The sequence below is a fragment of the Benincasa hispida genome, chromosome 10 (genome assembly GCF_027475165.1).
Source record: "Benincasa hispida cultivar pf3 chromosome 10, pf3_genome.v1.1, whole genome shotgun sequence".
NCBI classification, from domain to species: domain Eukaryota; kingdom Viridiplantae; phylum Streptophyta; class Magnoliopsida; order Cucurbitales; family Cucurbitaceae; genus Benincasa; species Benincasa hispida.
Genome location: NC_143487.1, coordinates 4,615,830 through 4,638,975, shown reverse-complemented (window position 1 = coordinate 4,638,975; position 23,146 = coordinate 4,615,830). Strand labels below are relative to the sequence as shown.

Below are 23,146 nucleotides of genomic sequence, written 5' to 3'. Positions count from 1 at the left end.
GCCGTTGGGGGAGGGACCACGGGAGGATGAACAAAAGGGGGAGGGACCACGGGAGGATGAACAAAAGGGAGGCAGGAAGAATTTAGTGAAGGAGAGGGAAGAGTCGATCTTCATGGAGAGATTTCCAGCATCTCTCGAATTCAAAGCTGGGTCGTTTTAGTCTTAATGTTTTCTGAGTATTTCATTCATTCTTTGTTCCTTCTGTTTTTTAGTGTGAATTCTTCTGAAGTTTGTGACTGCTTAAGGAAGAAATAGTTAAATAAGAAGATCGTGCTATTTTTTATTATTCTCTATTCTTTTCTTCTTAATATATCTCTGTTTTCTTGATCGGAAGCTAGTTAGAGAGGAGGTTGAGTGTAGGTGCCTAACATTAGTGGTATCAGAGCCGCAATCCTGGGAAAAACGCGCGCCATGATACAGAAACAGTGGAAGAGAGGGTGGACATCACGGAGAAGGAGATGGCGGGGCTAAAAGACCTGTTGATGGGATTGTGCAAAAATCTCGAGAAGCTCACTGAGGAAGTCCGGGAGAGCAATGTAGCTCGAAAGAAAGAAGTGTCGATGTTAACGGAGGGAAGCAACCTCAAGGCGAAAGGAAAGGTAGAAGAAGCGGAGTCCTCTCAAATCTCAGGAGTCGGAAGCTCAGATAGAGGTAAGTACAAGCGACTTGAATTTCCTCTGTTTACAGGTGACAATCCGGAGTCATGGGTTTATCGTGCGGAGCACTACTTTGAGATACATAATCTTTCCGACACCGAGAAAGTTAAGGTAGCAGTGATTAGCTTCGCCCCCGATGAAGTCGACTGGTTCCGCTGGAGTAATAACCGAAGGGCCATCACCACGTGGGACGAATTGAAGCGGAGGTTGTTTGAACATTATCGGAAAGTAGGAGAAAGGAATCTGTGTGCACGACTTCTCAAAATTCGACAGGAAGGTTCTTACCAAGAGTATGTGAAGAAGTTTGTCAATTATTCGGCACACTTGCCGGACCTATCAAAGGAGGTTTTGAGGGATGCGTTCATGAACGGACTGGAAACGGAGTTGCAAGCTGAAGTCGTGAGTCGAAATCCTAAATCCTTGGATGACTGTATGAAGGAAGCATTGTTGGTTGATGACAGAAATATCGCCCTTAAGTTAGCATTAAAGGAAATAGGCAGTAGTGGGCTGAACCAAAGAATGGGCCTGAACGATAAGAAGGAGATGAGCGAAAAAAACCAAGGTCGGATTCAGGACAACCCCTCCATGAAGCAAGTCGCTATTCCGGTGAATCCGATATTACCCATTCCGGCGAAACCCAATTTTCCCATAAAAAAGGAGGCACCTATGAAGAGATTGAGTGACGCGGAGTTCAGAGACTGGCTGGATAAGGGGCTCTGTTTTCGTTGTAATGAAAAATACGCACCCGGGCATCGATGTAAATTCAAGAAGAATAGGCAACTGATGCTATTCATAACCAACGAAGAGGAAGAAATGGAGGAAGAAGAGTTGGCCGAAGGGGAAGAAGTGGCTGAAATGAAGAAAATTGAGGTGGGGGAAAAGGCAGAGCTATCACTGAACTCACTACTTGGGTTTTCTGCGAAGGGAACCATGAAGCTAAGAGGAGAAATCAGAGGAAAAGAGGTGGTAGTACTCATCGACTCCGATGCTACACACAACTTTATACATCATGATACAGTGAGGGAACTTGGATTGTTGTGCCTGGGCTGTGAGGGCTCTCAGCCACATGGATAGTTCAATGTGCTCATCAACGCCTGACCCTGAGATGTGGATCATCCAAGGCACATTAGCATGGCGTACTTCTCCTGTTTGAATTGGGGTTTGAAACCAAACTTCTCCTCAGAAGGATAGATGGGGCAATTCAGGTGAGATAGAAGGGAAGGGGATATGCAAGGGGGTAGAGCTCACACTACCGAACTTGACAATGAAGGCTGACTTCTTGGCTATGGAATTGGGGAGAATGAATGTAGTACTTGGGATGCCCTGATTGTGTACCACAGGATTCATGGGTATCCATTGGCCCTCTTTAACCATGGCTTTCTGGTCAGGGGAAGCTCAAGTCATGTTGAGGGGGGATCCATCCCTCACTAAAGCTGAAATATCTTTTAAAACGTTGAGTAAGCAATGGGATGAAGAAGATCTGGGGTTCTTGGTGGACTTCCAACACCTTGAGATTGAGAATTCTAAAGAGACAAAGAAGGGGGAGAAAGACCAAGTTCGATCCACTCTACCCTTCATGATCCAGGAGCGGTTGGACCAAAATCAAGATATCTTTAACTTGCCCACCTCCCTTCCTCCTAGAAGAGCAGTCGATCACAGAATAACCATCCCTTCATGATCCAATCGACGTTCGACCTTATAAGTATGGCTATGCTCAGAAAGAAGAGATAGAGAAGTTAGTCCAGGAAATGCTACAAGTCGGCTTCATTCGGCCCAGTCGAAGTCCTTACTCAAGTCCAGTATTGTTGGTGAAAAAGAAAGACGGTGGATGGCGATTTTGTGTAGACTACTGAAGGTTGAATCAAGCTACAATAGCAGACAAGTTCCCTATCCCTGTAATCGAAGAACTACTTGATGAGTTACACGGGACTATGGTTTTCTCTAAGCTTGATTTGAAGTCCGGGTACCACCAAATCCGAATAAGGGAGGAAGACATTGAGAAGACAGCATTTAGGACCCACGAAGGACACTACGAGTTCTTGGTTATGCCGTTTGGGCTCACTAATGCACTTGCAACATTCCAATCTCTCATGAATCAGGTTTTTAGACCATTCTTACACCGTTTTATACTTGTGTTTTTTTATGACATTTTGGTTTATAGTCCAGATATTTCATCCCACGAGACTCACCTGGGGGTAGTATTCAATGTGCTAAGGGATAACCAACTATTTGCTAATCAAAAGAAGTGTGTTTTCTGCCAAGAAAGGATTCAATACTTAGGGCATTGGATCTCACAGCAAGGGGTTGAAGCAGATGGGGAGAAGATCCAAGCTATGGTAAACTGGCCGTGTCCCACAAATGTAACTGAATTGAGAAGATTTTTGGGCTTAACTGGGTACTACCGTCGATTTGTCAAGGGGTACAGCACCAGAGCAGCTCCCTTAACGAGATTACTCAAGAAAAATAGTTTCAATTGGGATGAAGCAGCCACCCGAGCCTTTGAGGATTTGAAGCAGCAGATGATATTGTGCCCTATTCTCGCATTACCGGATTTCAATCAACCTTTCATCATAGAAACTGATGCCTCAGGGACGGGGGTGGGAGCTGTGCTAACTCAAGGGGACAAGCCAATCGCCTTCTTCAGTCAAAAGCTCTCACAACGGACACAAAATAAGTCGATCTATGAGAGGGAATTAATGGCAGTGGTGTTAGCTGTCCAAAGGTGGAGACATTATTTGTTAGGGGGAAGATTCACGATAATATCAGATCAAAAGGCATTGAAATTTCTAGTAGAACACAGGGAAGTGCAACCACAATTCCAGCGCTGGTTAACCAAGCTCCTAGGATATGATTTTGAGATCCTTTACCAACCGGGACTGATGAATAAGGCAGCTGATGCCCTTTCACGTGTGCAATTCCCCTCAAAACTCCTCAGCTTGTACTCTTCAGCAGTGGACTGAGGAAAAGAAAGCAAAAGCGATTCCCGTAGTAGCGGCAAGCAAAATGGGAGCAGCCTAAACTGTGAAAACGGGGTTGTGGGAGAGCAATACAAGCATCGTGCTGCTAGGCGAAGCAATGGAGTGTTGCACCCTAGATGGCGAGAGTCCAGTAGCCGAAAGCAACACTAGCTTACGCTCTGACCCGAGTAGCATGGGGCACGTGGAATCCCGTGTGAATCAGCAAGGACCACCTTGCAAGGCTAAATACTCCTGGGTGACCGATAGTGAAGTAGTATCGTGAGGGAAGGGTGAAAAGAACCCCCATCGGGGAGTGAAATAGAACATGAAACCGTAAGCTTCCAAGTAGTGGGAGGAGACCAGGACTCTGACTGCGTGCCTGTTGAAGAATGAGCCACTTGCCAACGGAATAAGTTGGAGTCTCTAACACCTGCAGGACTGCTGCAACCACTGCCCATTCCCAAACTAACTTTGGAAGAATGGACAATGGACTTCATTGAAGGACTTCCGAGAGCAGGGGGCTTCGATTCCATTTTGGTGGTAGTAGATAGGCTAAGCAAATATGGGCATTTCATTCCTTTGAAACACCATTTTTCAGCTAAACAGGTGGCTGAAACCTTTATTCAAGAAATCATCAAGCTTCATGGCATCCCTAAGTCGATTACCACGGATAGGGATAAGATATTCTTGAGTAACTTCTGGAGGGAGATATTCACAGCCTTGGGAACCAAGTTGAGAAGAAGCACGGCTTTCCATCCTCAAACGATGGCCAAACGGAGCGAGTAAACCGCTGTCTAGAGACATATCTGAGGTGTTTCTGCAATGAACAACCCATTAGATGGAATAAATGGCTGTCTTGGGCAGAGTATTGGTATAACACTACCTTCCATGTGTTTATAAGAACCACACCCTTCCAAGCAATCTATGGTAATGCCCCCCCACCGCTAGTGCACTATGGAGAAACAAAGTCAACTAATGGCAGTGTGTACAGGCTCTTAAAGGATCGGGACCTAGCCTTGAACGCGCTCAAAAAGAATTTAGTAATAGCGCAAAACAGAATGAAGAAGCAAACTGACCAGCATAGGCGGGAGTTGAAATTTGAGATAGGGGAAGAAGTCTTCCTCAAACTACGGCCTTATCGACAGCGTTCATTCCAAGAAAAAGTGAGAAGCTATCCCCTAGATTTTTTGGTCCTTATCAAGTATCCAAGAAGATAGGAGAAGTGGCATACCGTTTGAATCTACCACCTGAAGCAGCTATACACAATGTGATTCATGTCTCTCAACTCAAGAAAAAGTTGGGCAAATCACAACAGGTACAACACTTACCACCTATGCTAACCGAAGATTTTGAGCTACAAGTTGCCCTTGAAGTTGTGTTAGGAGTAAGGTGGAATGGAGAGCTGAATACACAAGAATGGCTAGTAAAGTGGAAGGGTCTTCCGGATAGTGTGGCTATGTGGGAATCAGCATCGAACATAAGACAACAATTTCTATCATTCCACCTTGAGGACAAGGTGCATTTTGAGAGGAGCGGTAATGTAAAACCCCCTATAATATTTACTTACAAAAGGAGGGACAGAAAGGGAAACTCACACATGGATGCGGTTAAGGGGATAATGGGAGGTGAATACACGATTTCAACAAACAAAATAAAGGAGGAGGCCGTTGGGGGAGGGACCACGGGAGGATGAACAAAAGGGGGAAGGCTGGAACGAAGGAGGCAAGAAGAATTTAGTGAAGGAGAGGGAAGAGTCGATCTTCATGGAGAGATTTCTAGCATCTCTCGAATTCAAAACTGGGTCGTTTTAGTCTTAATGTTTTCTGAGTATTTCATTCATCTTTTTTTTCCTTCTGTTTTCTAGTGTGAATTCTTCTGAAGTTTGTGACTGCTTAAGGAAGAAATAGTTCAATAAGAAGATCGTGCTATTTTTTATTATTCCCTGTTCTTTTCTTCTTAATACATCTCTGTTTTCTTGATCGGAAGCTGGTTAGAGAGAAGGTCGAGTGTAGGTGCCTAACAGAATATCAATAGGGGACAAAGGAACACAATGCTTCTTGTTATAATTCTATAATTAGGATTTTCCATTCTTGTAAATATTTTGTGATATTTTCCTCTTCTATGCTTTGTACTCTTGTATATATTCATATCTTTGGTGAATGAATAAAGCATTTTGATTCTTTCTCAAACCTAAGAGTTTTACATGGTATCAGAGCTCTCTAAATAAACTTAGGGTTTTTGTGAACCTTAGGGTTTGAGAATTTAGAACCCATTTGTGATACATTTAGGGTTTTGTGGAGAGGTGAATTTACTCACAGTCGCCGTCTTCAGTTCGTTCTCCGTCGTTAGTCGCGCCGCTGAAAAAAAAAAAGGTTGTTTTTTTCGACACCGCCCAACCGCCGATCTACAAAATCCCCAAAGTCCGGTTGCCATCTGACCAGCGCGTGAGGCTCACGCGCCGCTTATTCCAGCCTGCTGTCCGTCCACGCGCTAGCGTGTGTGGTCGCGTGCGCCGCAGTTTTTCGTCTGTCTTCAGTGGGTTTCCTCAGTGTTGTTGGCTCTTCTTTGTGGTGAGTTTGTTTGGGATATATAGATATACTCATTGCTTGTGTAGACATCTCTTCGGTAAATTAGGGTTTGATTCTTTGCTGTCCGGTGTCTACTTTTTGAGGTAATGGCTGATAAGAAACCAGTAATGTCTAAGATTGTTCCTATGGTGTCAAAAGTAACTGAACACAAGTTGAATGGATCCAACTACTATTCATGGAAATCAAATCGAGGAGGTGGTGTTTGCTATTATTGTCATAAACCTGGCCATACGAAACGTGAATGCAGAAGATTGCTGAATAAGGTCAGAGGATGCCATCACCCTCTGCACATGTCGCCTCTACTCCTAATAATCTTGACAAGTCAATTATGATTTCTGCAGAGGAGTTTGCTAAATTTCAGCAGTATCAAGAGTCATTGAGGGCATCATCTTCTACTCCCATTACGACCATCGCAGAGACAGGTAACATTTCTAAATGCCTTCTTTCCTCCACGTCAAAATGGGTCATTGACTCTGGCGCTACAGATCATATGTCAAGTAACCCCAGTTTATTCTCTGCCCTTTGTACATCTACCTCTTCACCTAATGTCACTATGGTTGATGGAACCTCCACTCCTGTTTTAGGATCAGGAACCGTCCATCTCACTGAATCAATTTCTTTGTCATCCGTTTTAAATTTACCAAATTTCTTGTTTAATTTGATTTCGGTCAGTAAACTCACTCGTAATCTTCATTGTTGTGTCTCCTTTTTTCCTGGTTATTGCTTATTTCAAGATCTTATGACGAAACAGACTATTGAGAAAGGGCAGGAAGTTGGAGGTCTTTACATCTTTGAACCACAAACACCTACGGCCATCACATGCTCTAGCGTGTCGTCTCCCTTTGAAGAGCATTGTCGTTTGGGTCATCCATCTATCTCTGTGTTGAAGAGTCTTCATCCACAACTTCAACATTTGTCTTCTTTTGATTGTGAGTCATGTCAGTTTGCTAAATTTCATCGTTTGAGTTCGTATCCTCGAGTCAATAAACGAGCTAGTGCTCCTTTTGAATTAATCCATTCTGATGTTTGGGGTCCCTGTCCTGTTGAGTCCAAAAGAGGGTTTAGGTATTTTGTTACATTTGTCGATGACTATTCTCGTGTTACGTGGTTATATTTAATGAAAAGTCGTTCTGAGTTACTTTCTTATTTTCATAACTTCCATGCCGAAATTCAAACTCAGTTTAGTGGTATTCTTAAAATCCTACGGAGTGATAATGCTAAGAAATATCTCTCTCATACACTCAAGTCTTATTTAGATGCCCATGGCATTCTTCATCAATCTTCTTGTGTTGATGCTCCATCTCAAAATGGGGTTGCAGAACGAAAGAATCGTCATCTCCTTGAGGCAGCCAGAGCTTTTGATGTTTCAGATGCATGTTCCAAAATCCTTTTGAGCTGATGCTGTTTCCACAACTTGTTTCTTAATAAATCGCATGCCCTCTTCCATTCTTAAGGGTGAGATACCTTTTCGTACTTTATGTTCCAAGCAACATTTGTTTCTCATTCAACCTAGAATATTTGGTTGTACCTGCTTTGTTCGGGATGTTCAGCCTCAGCATACCAAGCTGGATCCAAAGTCCTTAAAATGTATTTTCTTTGGTTATTCCCGTGTCTAAAAGGGGTATCGGTGTTATTGTCCTAGTCTAAATAAATATTTAGTCTCTCCTGATATCACGTTTTTTTAATATACCCCATTCTTTTCATCACCGTCTTTCTCTTCGAATAAGAGTCAGGGGGAGCATAAGGAATTAGAGGATGATTTCCTTGTCTACACAGTTATTTCTCCTTCCGATCCTCTTCCTAATTCATCTCTTCCTGTGGCTACCTCTACTCTTCCTCCCATCGTTAAGGTCTATACTCGACAACAACCTCCTCCAGTTCCATGCCCTGTACCAGAGTCTTCTTCATCATTGGATCCAGAAACGGGTGATGATCTTCCTATTGCTCTTCGTAAAGGTAAACGTACTTGTGCTCATCCTATTTCCTCTTTTGTTTCATATAACCATTTGTCACCTTCCACATGTTCATTCATTGCATCCTTAGAGTCTGTATCCATCTCGAAAACTATTCATGAGGCTTTGTCTCATCCTGGTTGGTATGCCGCAATGGTGGAGGAGATGACTCCCTTAGATGATAATTATACTTAGGATTTAGTTTCTCTCCCTGCAGGAAAGAAGGCTATCGGTTGCAAATGGGTGTTTGCAATTAAAGTCAATCCTAATGGTTCTGTTGCTTGATTAAAAGTGCGCCTCATAGCGAAAGGCTACGCACAAACTTATGGCGTTGACTATGCTGATACTTTTTCTCCTATAGCCAAAATGACATCTGTGAGGTTGTTTATTTCATTAGCTTCAATCAATCATTGGCCTTTACATCAGCTTGATATTAAAAATGCATTTCTTCATGGTGATCTTCAAGAAGAGGTGTATACGGAGCAACCACCGGGGTTTGTCGCTCAGGGGGAGAATGGAACGGTGTGTCGCCTTCGTAAATCCTTGTATGGATTAAAGCAGAGCCCACGAGCTTGGTTTAGTAAATTTAGTCAGGTGATTGAAAGCTTTGGAATGCGGAAGAGCAGGTCAGATCTTTCAGTCTTTTTTAAGAGATCTGAGAGTGGTGTCATCTTGTTAGTCGTATATGTGGATGATATTGTGATTACTGGTGATGATGCTTTAGGTATCCCGTCTCTAAAAACCTTTCTTCATAGTCAATTCCATACAAAAGATTTGGGCATGTTAAAATACTTCTTACGAATTGAGGTAATAAGAAGCTAGAAAGGAATTCTATTATCACAGAGAAAATATGTACTTGACTTGTTGACTGAAACAGGAAAGCTAGGGGCTAAGCCATGTAGTATCTCAATGATGCCCAACCTACAGCTTACAAAAGATGGAGAATTGCTAAAAGATCCTGAAAGATATAGGAGGTTAGTGGGAAAACTTAATTACCTTACAGTGACTCGACCCAACATAGCCTATTCAGTAAGTATTGTGAGTCAGTACATGTCATGCCCTACAGTTGTTCATTGGGCTGCATTGGAACAAATTCTTTGTTATTTGAAGGCTGCTCCCGGGCTTGGTTTATTATATAAGGATTATGGTCATCTAATATTGAATGTTTCTCAGACACCGATTAGGCAAGATCTAAAGAAGACAGAAGATCAACCTCAGGGTATTGTGTTTTTGTTGTGGTAATTTGATTTCTTGGAAGAGTAAGAAGCAAAATGTGGTGTCACGTTCAAGTGCAGAATCAAAATATAGAGCAATGACACAATCTGTGTGTGAATTGATTTGGATATATGAACTTCTTGTTGAGTTGGGATTTGAAATCACCACACCGACAAAGTTGTGGTGTGATAATCAAACAGCACTTCATATTGCTTCTAATCCAGTTTTTCATGAAAGGACTAAACATTATTGAAGTTGATTGCCATTTTGTACGTGAGAAAATTCAACAAGGGTTGGTATCTACAGGATATGTGAAAACTGGAGAACAATTAGCAGATATCTTCACAAAAGCATTGGATGGAAAATGTATAGATTATCTATGTAACAAGTTGGGCATGATTAACATATATGCTCCAACTTGAGGGGGAGTGTTATAATTCTATAATTAGGGTTTTCCATTCTTGTAAATATTTTGTGATATTTTCCTTTTTTATGCTTTGTACTCTTGTACATATTCATATCTTTGGTGAATGAATAAAGCATTCGGATTCTTTCTCAAACCTAAGGGTTTCATACTTCTCATGGTTAAAAGGAAAACTCATCCGACTTTCTGGTTTCTAAGCCACTCATGTATTTGATGGGGGAAAAAAAAAATTTGTTTAGGATAAATTTCTGGACAATGAGATATTGAGCACAATAAGCTTTATTCCAACATCTGGGCTTCTATAGCAACTAATTTTCAAGGCATCTGTTATTTGTCTTATAACGAATGTATTTACTTGTCAGATGTGGTTCTGCACCTTTTTTCCGAAGGTCAAGGTGATAGCCCGCAATCTAAGATTTTCAGTTTCTAAATTAAAGTTAACTTTTCATAAAAAGAAAAAAAGGAAGAAACTAGAGAATAATAAGGATATTGATGAAGAATGTACAAATAACAGCGCATAATCCCATCAATAACTAAAAACAAGGATTACAATGCAACTAGAAGCTTGATGTTTAATGTTTAATCAAGTTCTAAGCTGGCATTTTCAGCAGCTGCTTCATGTTCAATCAAGTTCTAAGCTGGGAGTTCTTCGTGTTTTAAATTGTTCATAGCTGGAGTTGTCTGGGAAGCTTGATGTTCTATCCCTATGATTTTTGTTTTTTCTTTATTGTCATTTGGATGCATTAGTTCTCATATTCGTTGTTTTTCATCTGTTCTTGAACTATCTGTTTCCCCATATTTTGAGTATTAGCCTCTTTTTATTATATCAATGAAAAATTTTGCTTCCTTTAAAAAAATGAAAACAAAATACAACTAGATGTCCAATCTTAAAAGAAAAAGAATAGAAGTATAAAACAAGAAAACAAACGTTCCATTGATTAATACAAACCTGAAGGAATATATTGACAATCTCTAGAATAAAAACCCAAGATACAGAGGTAATTTTATGCAACATGGCAAATTCATCTCCCATTCAGCAACAAAAACTTGTATCTTCCTATCAGAAGAAAGAAGGGGGGGAAACCACACACACACAAAATATGGATGGGCAACACTTTTTGTTAGGGAGAGAGAGAAATTAATCAACTTACTATTGGTGCTTTGGAAACACAATCTGCAGTAACAAATCCTATAGCACATAGCACTCCATGCTGAGTCTCAAACCTGCAGAATAAACAAAATGAAAAATAAACTCGACATACAAAAGACAGAAATATGACATTTTTTTTTTCCTACATAAGAGACAAACACAAATCTTAAATCTCCATTTTCATCTAGTACTTGCACCTTAAATTATGTGCTCCATTAATTGAGGTCAATAGTTCCTCGATAACAGCTGATGATGCAGATATTGTCAGTGCAGAAGAAGCTATTCCAAGTAAGCGTGCGGCAGATTCACGAGTATCGATATCAATGTGACTAAGAAAGCTCTTTATCCAGGAAACCTTCAATGCATAATGTTTTGATATCACCTGCAAGAATAACCACACCAGTGCAAGAACTTCAAGCAGAGGGAAAAGATGAATATGACTGAAGATAGTTTTAAGAAAAAGCAAACCACCTCTGGTAAATAAGATCCAACGGTAATCAATGCCTTGAAAGCAGTAGAATGCAACTCAACAGAGCCTTCATATGCCATAGCGTGTTCTAAAAATTGACACATTGTTTCCACAGAAGACTCAGTAGATGATGCTTCAGAAGAATCATCTTGCTGCAACTCTGCCTCGAAGCATTCTAGCAAAAATTGTATCATCGCGATGTATGTTTGAGATGGAAAAAGAACCTGTTGTTCCCTCAACTCAGTTGAACATAACAACATTGGCTGCTGCTTAATAATGTAATCTAGCATGACCCCAAATTTTGGATATTTAACGTCATGAGTTTGAGTTGTACTTCGGCCTTCACCTTTTGCTCCAAAGAGGCCCTCAAGGGCCATTTCCCTAAAACAAGGAAAGAGTAATTTTCCCATCTTTCACTTCAAGATTCTTTTCTTCATTTGAAATAGAAATATTTTGATTAACCTAAAGAAGATTCCCATCCTAAAAGCAATCAAAAAACCAATAGACGTATCGCACAGACTAACCTAAAGAAGAGCACACAATAAAACATGCCACACCAGACTTACACCACCCCTGAGCCCAACTTGATAATCTAACTAGGCAAAAACCAAGATTTAGACCACTCATCATTTTCAATTCAACAACAACAACAACAAAAAAAAAAAAAAAAAAAAAAAAAAAAAAAAGACACACCAATTGAATAAAAAAGGAACTCCATTCAGCAAAAATATCTGAAGCAGAATAATTGTTGACAAGAATCACCACACCAAGAAGCCTTTGGCTGCTTGATAAAATCATACAATTCTGATCACAATAAATACATCGTAAAATCATACAATTCTGAGAGTTGAATGGAAAGAAACCATGTATTTTTCAGAGTTCTTCTCAAAGTCCATACTATATTTATGACTTGATTATCTAATGTCCTCTTCATGGTGCTTCTTATCGAAGAAGTTTGAAGGTTTCTTGATTCAAAACATTTATTGCAATTGACCGGTTTTCATTTATCCCTCATAATTCCGTTTCCTTTAACTTTTGCTGATGTTCTAAGTTTTTTTGTTTTTGTTTTTAGTACTTTTTGCATCTCCAAGTATTAAACAATGACTTTTTTTTATAAGAAACGGAAAGGTATATTCACCAAAAAGCCAACAAAAACAACTCTTAGGTTGAGTAAATATGACTTCTTTACAAAATATATGAACATATCATATTTACAAAATACTTTTGCATCTCCAAGTATTATTAACATATCATATTTACAAAATATTTTTGCATCATATTAAACAACTCTTAGGTTTGAGAAAGAATCAGAATACACTATTCATTCACCAAAGATATGAATATATACAAGTGTACAAAGCATAGAAAAGGAAAATATCACAAAATATTTACAAGAATGGAAAACCTAACTATAGAATTATAACATTTATTAATATATCATATTTTTATCTCATTTTCTTCACCTTTTATATAATATATTGTCCATTTAAATATATTTTCTTATATTATTTAATTAAAAGTAAAATTACTAATGTTGAGCTCAATTAATAATAAAAATGATTAAGTGTTAGATTATAATTAGTATGGCATTCATTAAATGCATTAACTGGTTAATTTTAATTATAAAATTATTAAAATATTTATAGTTATAACTAAAATATTGAATATTTATAATTATAATTATAATCTTCAAATATTTATAATTAAAATTATTATTGATTCATAATTAATTAATTTTTTTATTGATATATTGAATATTATTTATTCTTTAAATTATCAACCTATTACAATTATAATAAGATTTTCATGCTTAATTTCATAAATTAAACACACAATTTTTGTTCACAAAATTCTGATAGCATTCCCATGCACAACCAAACATAGCCATCTTTGATTATCATACATCCTATCTCAGACATCTTATTCTCAGACATCCTTTATTCTCAGGTATCTAGAAATCCTTAAACCAAACGGCCCCTAAAGGTCAAGAACAATTCCAACACTGCCCTTCAATTCGTGCTCTTTAGTGTAAGTTCCTCCAGTCTCAGTATCAAACTTGACTACCAACTAGCAACGAAGGCAGATTGATTTGGAAACTAGGGCTATTACCTCGTCGTAGGCAATTTAAATTCGGAGGAACCAAAGAGAAAATATATAACGAGCCTTGGAAGAATTATTAAGTTTTATTCAATTCAATAGTTCATTTTGATTTTCTTAGCCTATATTCTACTGTGATGTCCATAAATTTTTGCTAAAATTGGAGGTTACCATACTTGTAGAGATTTGCATACTTTGTGAGTATTTCTGTATTTCTGCTATTCAGTGCGTCTTTAAACATTTTGTACTCCATGATTTTAATGGAAGTTTGATGTCTTTATCCAAAAAAAATTCAGAACTTCTTTTAAAAGTTGTCATTTTCTTTTTATCTGCCTACATTAGTGAGTATGAGCAATATGTGCTCATATATAGCACCGAAAACATTGTCCGCATATTAATTTAGCATCCCATGCCATGGATATGGAACTTAACATTTCAAAATGGAGTGGCAAGGGTACCTAATGTCCAGTTTGGAATCTGCTGCAGCAAGCATACAAATAAACCTACTTGGACAATGTTGCGAATGAAACAACTTTGTTGCCCATCTCACAGCACAGAACCGCACTTCACCTTCTTCCTGTTTCGCATTATGGAATTAGACATCATTTCAGAAGCAATAAGAAACTAATGACACTTGATTACAAGAAAGAAAAAGGGAAGCAAAAAATAGATGTAAACTTATACCTCCTGAGAATTTTTAAGAAGAAGGGTCTCTAACTCGTTCAACACAGTAGTTGAAGCCTCCTGTGGATCAGATATGGAATAATGATATAAATTTTTCTTTCTAATGAACAACCAAACTTTCAATGAGAAAAAGAAAAAAAGAATACAAAGGCATCCAAGAAAATCATGCCCATAAAAAGGGAGTCAAACTAAAGAAAAGAGCTACTGTCAACTAAAATGATACCTAAAGAGTAATTAGATGTTATGGTCTTTTTAGGAGGGGGCTCTACCCCTGGGCCCTTGATTGTTCTCTTTCCTCCTTTTTGAATATATCTTTTTTTGTGTTTCTTATTAAAAAGTAAAAAAAAAAATAGATAAGAACTTCGTGTGGTAACCTTGCCATCAAAGCCTAAGTAAAACATAGAACCTAACAAGGGACTGAACATAACTCGAGTCTCTAACAACCTCCAAAGGTCCTATTAATGTTCCCCTCTCATAGACCCTACATGTGCATAGACACACACTTGCCACAAAAACCTACCCTTCTCTAGAAAAGAGAGATGGAGAAGAAACTCTTTCAGCATCCCTCTACAACCCTTGTGTCTAGCAAGCTGGAGACCATACATTTCAAAGAAAACAACCACAAACTGTCTGCGGAAAGTTGCACCTCCAAAAGATATGGTCAAGGTCTTCCTCCGCCCTTCGACAAAGCATGCAACAGAACGACCGTACCCAACTAGGCATCTTTCTCGATTACTAATCCAAGGTGTTTACTCTTTCATGACTGACCTGCCACACGAAAATCTAGCCTTCTTTGTACTTTTCACCTTCTGTTGGCGGGTAGAGGAAGAGGGATTCACTGAACAACAAAAGAGTGAACTGCAAGAAAAGCCCTTAGGCTCTAAAGATGAATATCCCTTCTACTAGGTCTACACTCAAACTCCCCAATTAATTGATAAAATAGCTATAATATTTGTCATTTCTTTATCAGACAATGAACGACGAAATCCTCAGTAAAGAAGAAGAGCTCCTAGAAAGATATTTGACAACTGCCACAAAATGATTTTTAAAAAAAAAAAAAAGAAAACACACTTTTCATTGAATTAATGGAAAGAGACAAAGTCTCAAGGTACAAAGTACAAATCTAGTGGGTCAGGAAGTGTCCCCGAGTATCTCAACTAGGTTGACACCCCCTCAGTACCCTCATCATGTCCAAACTGCCACAAAAATGATTTGAACTTAAGAATTTATCTCCCAACCACTTATTGGCCCAAAATTAACTATCCCCCGTCACCCATAGAACATTGAACAAAGTAACAACAGGTAGGAAGATCAATGGAAATTTCCAAAACTTTGGGTGCTTTTGACTTCACCCGATGTCCACTCGAAAGGGTGAGGGCTAGCCCATTACTTTCCAGCATATAACATTCATTTCATAATTCTGAATTCCATGATCAAAATTTCTTCATCTTGTTAAAATTTGAGCCCATTTATGCAAGTAATTTCATGCTAACACTTTCTAACGATGGACTATTTATCAATATCTTAGAGCAACCTTATATGCAGCAGCAAGCAAATTGGTCGCCTCTTGAACAACAAAACGAAGAGATGAGTCCTCCGTCTTCAAAGCATCAAAAAGACGAATGGCCATGTCAGTTTTATCTCTGCAATTAGTGAAAACAGAAATCAGCTTTTATGTTGTTATGCTACCTCTAAACCAGACAGCTTCAAAAATACAAGAAATACAAGAACACTAACAGATAGAAATATATATTGCAATATTAATGAAGAAACAATATCATTACCTTTCGAGAGGGCTACTCTCTCCCAAATCCCCATAATGGAAATTCCTTCTAAAATGTTCACACCTTGCTCCCAACCCGCTCCTTCTATTCATAACTAAAAACCCTAACAAACTCCTTAGCTAATTACTTCTATGCAACTACTAATAATCCCAATATTTCCCTAACTAAGGATCTTGCAAATGTTTTCAAAGATTTATTCCAAACTGCTGAAGGAAAATACATGGAAGAAGCCACAGAGTCGAACATCAATGAAATTCGGACCACCAAGTATAGACTGAGAGGCTATATAACCTGAATAGTTGAGGCATGCGCTGAGCAAGCAATCCAATTGCTTGAAAAGCAAAGGTTTTCGTGTCTCTCGTAGTAGAATCTGGTAAAATGCGTGAACTACATCAATTTAGGTATGGTCCTACTCCTACAATTTCAATTATTGGAAACGTATAAAAGACATAAATAACATAAAATGTGATAGCTTCATTAGTATGGACCTGATACTGATTTTGAATACCCGTCAAGTGACTTCAGAATTCCATTAAGTATAAGAGGGCTCATAAGCTTAAGTTGATCGCTGTTTGCCTGCAACATTTTCTTATATGAACTAAATTGGGCAAAATACACATTACAGATAGAGAAGCAATGAAGAATACAAGGTGGCAACGGATTCCAGTATCATGAGGTGAGAAATGAGTCTCTAACATGACTTATCTTACAGTCAGTTGTTTTCATCAATTTGACAGACTTAAAATCCTATGAGTCAATAATTTGTTTCTTAATTAAATAAATAAATAAATACAGCCCAAATGGATGACGGATCCATGTTTCACAACTACAAATGGAAGGTTGAAATTACAAGGAGTGCAGCTGAAGAGTGGTACACGAGCAGCACAGTGTGACATGTGAAGAGAAATCAGAAGTAGAAGCAGCGCTTAGATTCAAAAGTGGTAGACATGATTTACCAGTTGTCTTGAGAATTGGAATCAGCTCATTGTTTTAGTAAAAGCATGAAGAAGTTGATCATTTCTTCCAACCAGTTTTATATTCTATGGCCAATTTAGACCAAACTGTGTTCTTGGAAGAAATAAGATGATGACAAAGGAGTTTTCCTATACCCAAACCTAATGGTAGCTGATTATTTAGTCCAAGGTTTGGGTATTTTAAAGGGGCTAAGCTGATTATTTTACTTTAAGGTTATTTTTAAGACTAAAATGGAATTATTGGAGAAACTTTGGACTAATTTGGGATTTCTTCGAAAAGAAGTGGAATTCAAGGAATCGGAGTCGAGAGTTGTTCTAGGAGAATTCCTGAGGAAATAGCAAAGAGGACTTTGAGTGGTTTTAATTATTTTCGTATGTTTGAATTATATATAGAAGCTATTATATATGTGTGTAAAGTTTGGAAAATTGGCATGATCGGGAAATACGTTTTTCTAGATTTTAATTGGTTGATGAGATTCTTGTTATTTTGCTTGTTGTGATTTGCATTGGAAATTGGGATTGTACGTTGAAAAATTGTTAGCGTGTCTATAGCACGTCTAATGGGATATTGTCAGCATGTGCACATTCGCGGGCTATAAGGGTACTAGGATTGTTTCCACATTATTCATATCAGGAATTCACAGGAATAGTCGGGGAAATACGTGATCATGCCAGGGATATCTAGTTATCAGGCTGGGAGGGTTGCATTATTATATGTGATGATTGATTGAGTGTAAAATTGGCTTCCCAAAAATGTTTTCTCAAAAAAAAAACTTCTCTCATTGGTACCACTCACTAGGCTAGTTAGCTCATGTTTTTCAATGTTTTATCCCCCCCAGATAGCATAAGCGAAACATTCTGAGAAAAGTCACCCAAGTCTGGAACTGCTACTCTCTCACAGAGCGAGACTCGGATTAGGTTATCTTTAGAAGTCATTGGGATTGTTAAAGCTAATATTGTAATAGTATGAACCTTGTAACCGTTCCTAAAAATTAATTAAGATTCATATATAACACCTATCTGTAGTTGATGAAAATTGGGCAGTTGATATCACAAGGGTGATGTCAGTTGTCTTCATATCTTCTTTCGAACGGGTGTTGTGGCTGTAGGGCTGAGCGTTGCAACGTGAAGATGGGTGTTGTTGGGCGTCAAGCCTCGCACAGGGTGGGCGTGGCACGACGTTAGGTGATCGCGCGTGCAAGGGCTGGGCGGTGTGACGCGCGCAAGCATACGCTGGGGCGCTCAGCCGCACGGTCGTGCATGCTGACAGGCATCTGCGCACCTGGCGATGGGCGTCCGTGCGCGCCTGTCGATGTGCATCCGTGCGCGCCTGGCGTTGGGCGTCCGCGCGCTGTGCGACAGAAGTGGGGCACGCGCGTATGCGTTGGGCGTCAGGTCGATGGCCCTGGCGTCTGCCCTATGCGTCCGGCTGGCCTTCTGTCTTCCAAGAATAGTTCAAAAGTTATGACCTGGCCTGTAAAACTCTGAATTTTCACCCAAGTGAATTAGGTTAGAACTTGGTTAGTAAGGAAGCATGAAGAAGGATAAAAGAGGAGGAAAATGCCTTAAGTGTTGAAAATTAGACCTTAAAGGTTAAAACTTAAGTTGTGGTTAAGTGAGGTTTTAGGTGACAAAATTTTGGCTAAATATAGAAGGCATATGCCATGCGTTAGGATGAGAGAGTGCAAAACAATGGCCTTGCCATTCGTTGACATTGTCATTAGAGGTTAGGCAAGCTTATTAAGTGTGGAATGCTTAAGGACACCATGCGTTGGTGTGAAGCATGCAGCCAAAACACCAAGTAATGAGTGTTGTGCTTGGCAAGTCCATGATGGACGCATGGTGTGGGTGGGCGAGCAGTGTCATTCAAGAGTTGTTTAGGTGGGGGCATGAAGGACATGTCAAACGCAAGGTGTTGTCCGAGAGTAGGAGCATGCGGCACACAAGGACTTGTGAGGTTAGGGCAAGGCGTTGGCCAAGGCAATTAGAGGTTAGTTGATCGCATGAGTGTGCAAGGCAATGCCTTTGCGTTGAAGCCATGCGATGGCTAAGTCACTATGAGGTTAGGGAAGGCCTCATGGACGCATGTGACAAGGTTGGCCTAGGCGAAGAGGTTTGCATTGGTTGTGCTGTATGCGTTGAAGAGCATGCGACTGTCTATAGGATGAGCGCATGAAGGAGGATGCGTTGGCCAAAGAGGATATGTGCCAACGGTAAGCCATGTGTGGGAAGAAGTGTGCAGCCAAGGGGGAGCATGCGATGGTCTTTAGGGTGGACACAAGGGGCCAAGCATTAGGACCTAGCATGCGTTCATGAGAGGGCCTACTACCTAAGTTATCAACCTCTTTAAATGGAAGGACGGGAGGGACAATGGCAAACTCTAGGAATTGCGGAACAAATGAGGTCAGGACCATCTAGCAAACATCCTTGAATAGCTGAATCTACACCCATGCCCTTCCAGAAGTGAAAGTGAAAAGGGAAGGACACGGGAAGCATAGAGAAAAAGGGAGTTGAAATTTTTTACTCTTCCATCAACCATGCTGCAAGATGAGATTTCTTATCTTGGGCTGTGTTTTTCTTCCCTTGAATATTATTGAATTCCAAAAGGAAAAGAGAAGTGAAAAAACAAGCATGAACAAACCCAAGTCTCTATGTATTTTGGGAGCCAAGACCATCAACTTTCAAAAAACCCAACGTATGAAACTTTTATTGCACAAACTGTGACTCACATAAATAAGAAACTTTTTTATTCTTAAATAAATTCCAACTTTTAAGATTTCAAGAGAAAAAGATCCTTACGTGTTTAAATACCCACACAGTGAATTCCATACCCAACTGCTTCAACCTTGATGTGGTGCCATCCCCTACATGTGAGATTTAGAACCCTTAGAGGAATGATTATATCAATAGTCTAAAACACAATTTCTAAGAGTAATAAATAACTAACATAACGTGTGTGCACGGGGGGGGGCGGCTATCAGGTTCGTTTGACGAAATAGGAGGTCAATAAAAGTGAAGATGGAGGAAGTTTAGGGAATATGTGAATTGCATTCTTCTGTTTGGGTTTTCAATGTAGCAACAGATTGTGAAAATTCTTGACAATTCCTTGCTATACTTCCTAGAGGTCGTCCATTTTCCTTAGCTTTGGATGTCCAAATAAATGACAAAAAAATACTGATATAATTACCAAATAAGATGATCTAGTGGAACTGAGAAGATGGTTTGGTTGGCTCTCCTGCGTGTTTTTTTTTTTTGGAGTTTTGGAACGAAGGAACAGACGGCTTTTTTGTGACTCTTTTTTCTCTTTTAATCATTTTATGGAATTAGTTTTGTCTATGGCTTTTCCTTGGTGCAAAACAAAGCAACCTTTCGCTCATTTCAACTTATCTTTTTTAGTCAGTAGTTGGCGCTCCTTTGTTCAATCAACTGTTGGTGTTTGGGGTTTTCCTTAATTTCATTCATCAATGAAATGTTTCTTTTACCAAAAATGAGATGATTTAGAAAGAATAACTAATCAAAGATAGATATCGGACCATATATGCAACCATAAATGCACTGCAAGGTTGACGGGACTATCAAGTTAGTTTGACGAAACAAGAGAGGCCAATAAAAGTGAAGATGGAGGAAGTTTAGGGAATATGCGGATTGCATGCTTCTGTTTGAGTTTTCAATGTAGCAATAGATAGTGAAAATCTTTGACAATTCCTTGCTATACTTCCTGGAGGTCGTCCATTTTCCTTAGCTTTGGATCTCCAAATAAATGACAAAAAATATACTAATATTATTACCAAATGAGATGATCTAGTGGAACTGAGATGGTTTGGTTGGCTCTCCTGCGTGCTTTTTTAGAGTTTATGGGGCAAAAGGAACAGACGGCTTTTTTTCTCTTTTTTCTCTTTTAATCATTTTATGGAATTGGTTGTCTATGGCTTTTTCTTAGTGCAAAACAAATCAACCTTTCACTCATTTCAGCTTATCTTTTTTAGTCAGTAATTGGCGCTCCCTTATGTGATCAACTTTTGGTGTTTGGGATCTCCCTTGATTTCATTTATCAATGAAATGTTTCTTTTACCAAAAATGAGACGATTTAGAAAGAATAACTAATCAAAGATAGATATCGAACCATATATGCAACCAAAAATGCACTGCAAGGTTGACGGGAAACTATTTGCCGCCATTATTGATCGACAAAAAAGAGACATAAGTTTTCCTTTTAGAGCAATACTCCCAGGTTTAACTCGAGATTCTGAAGCAGCATTTTCAGCACCAGTAGAGCCTACATTTATTGGAACATGTATTTGTAGCTGATTTTAGTACATTGGAAAAATGTAAAGCAGAAAACTGGAACAATATTTGTAAAATAATCTACAATCAGACAAAAAAAATACTCCCGCATGACTATTCTTATAATTAATTGAAAATCATGTTTTCATCGAGAAAAATAAAAGAAATCAAGTGGCGTATTAGCATGTTAAAATTTTTCATTTATACTCTTTTGATAAAGAAAGATAGATTTATTCAAATAAAGGTAAAGGGGAAGACGGGAAAATGTCAAGTCACTATAAACGACATTAAGTAAAAATCAGACAAGGTTCCTATTACCAAAAAGAAATCCTGCAAATGGGAAATATTGGTAACTGCTCTAATCAAGAGTATTCCACCATTGGGCGAGATCCAAAGAAACAGTGGAGATAGGAGGAAATACTAGATTTAGAGGAAAACTACTCAGGTTCAGCTTGCTTATTTATATTCGTAAACCATTACCTATTTTCATTTTTAATTCACAAAATTAGCATATCTTCCAAATTAGTTTATAATCCATTACCTATTTCCATTTTGAACAATCAGCAGCATACCTAAATTAGTTTATAAAAAATATAAAATAGCATACAGTATCATGCATGACCACCATTCAACAATTCGAACCGTCACAATGGAGAAGGATGAGTAATAACAAATGGTTGTTTGAAAGTACTAGCTGCAGTCACCAGTTAATTCCATCTAATTGAATTAAAAAATAAAGTTACTTCCCATACCGTTAAATAGTAAAAATAGCTTGTTTATAAGACGTTGATCATCTAAATTAGCAGTGGAAGCCTTCTTCTTCAGAAGCTCCTCCCCTCTCTTGACAACTCGATCGTGACTTTATTTAAGAAACAGGGAAACAAATTCAGAAGAAACACAAATGCAAAGATAAAAACAAATACAAACAAAGAACTAGAGTAAAAGTTATGACTAGAATCTATACCAAACTTTGCCAAAGTTTTTCATTGACATAATAAAAAGAGACATGCTCAACATACAAAAAGTCTATAAAGAGAAAAAGAGAACAAATGATTAGTGGGCGCATCCAAATATCTCAACTTTGCCTCATCCTTTTATCCGTTTTCTTGAACACTGTTATTCAGTCCTAATAAAAATTAATTTGCTATATCTAAATTGTATTTAAAAGGTAATAAAGAGAGTTTCTTTTTTTTTTCTTCTTCTTCTTCTTCTTCTTTTTTTTTTTTTTTTTTTTTTTTTTTTTAAGGATTGGTTTGTCTGTTGTACTATTTCAGTAGCTCTTGGAGTCCTGGGCTTGGCATTTCTATGTACAACCATCATTTTCACTAACATTGCCATGCCAATAGAGATGGTTCCAACACACATTTTGGTTGGTATTTGGTTAGAACCTATTATTCATTGGAAGAGAGACTGAGCAGTAATTTGCGTGCAAGATCAAAGCCTCACAACATTTATTTTATTTCTAAGATGCATCCAACTTTCAACCTCGCTATCAAAGAGAATTCTTCTAAGGCCTAAACCCCAATTAAAGCTCTCTTCATTCCAACAATGCGGATCACCAATTCCATTTTATTTGAAATCGTCTATATATCCAGAAGAGAGGACCCGAGGGGATAGATTCAACTCAAACATCCTACCAAAATCTGATTATTTTCCCATGTTGCAGCTTAAATCCTATTCCTAAGAAATCTGAGAAATGATATGTTATTTACAATGTCGAGCTCTGCAGAAAATAGGGAAACAAATGCATACCAATCTACACTGGCGATCACATAAATAGGATAAACAAGCTCTGAAGCTGGCTCCATGACTTCTAGAACATTCAAAATGCCCAACTGTTGGGAAAAAAATCATAAGATACCTTAGCTTCCTCATTAAGTTAGCAAAATTTTCACAAAACTATTCATATTGC

The 23,146-nt window shown here is 38.7% G+C and overlaps 1 protein-coding gene across 1 annotated transcript in view; it reads right to left on the bottom strand.

Moving 5' to 3' along the window:
* LOC120089274 (ARM repeat superfamily protein) overlaps positions 1-23,146 on the bottom strand; it is a 57,409-nt gene that overhangs the window by 29,714 nt on the left and 4,549 nt on the right. The window contains exons 6-17 of the mRNA XM_039046693.2: positions 22,987-23,069; positions 21,987-22,093; positions 21,074-21,226; positions 19,750-19,814; positions 16,465-16,552; positions 16,268-16,346; positions 15,727-15,835; positions 14,193-14,252; positions 13,967-14,085; positions 11,414-11,792; positions 11,140-11,324; positions 10,944-11,016 (exon numbers count right to left, since the gene is read on the bottom strand). Of these exons, the coding sequence (XP_038902621.1) occupies positions 10,944-11,016; positions 11,140-11,324; positions 11,414-11,792; positions 13,967-14,085; positions 14,193-14,252; positions 15,727-15,835; positions 16,268-16,346; positions 16,465-16,552; positions 19,750-19,814; positions 21,074-21,226; positions 21,987-22,093; positions 22,987-23,069 (1,500 nt within the window). The remainder of the gene's footprint in view (positions 1-10,943; positions 11,017-11,139; positions 11,325-11,413; positions 11,793-13,966; positions 14,086-14,192; positions 14,253-15,726; positions 15,836-16,267; positions 16,347-16,464; positions 16,553-19,749; positions 19,815-21,073; positions 21,227-21,986; positions 22,094-22,986; positions 23,070-23,146) is intronic.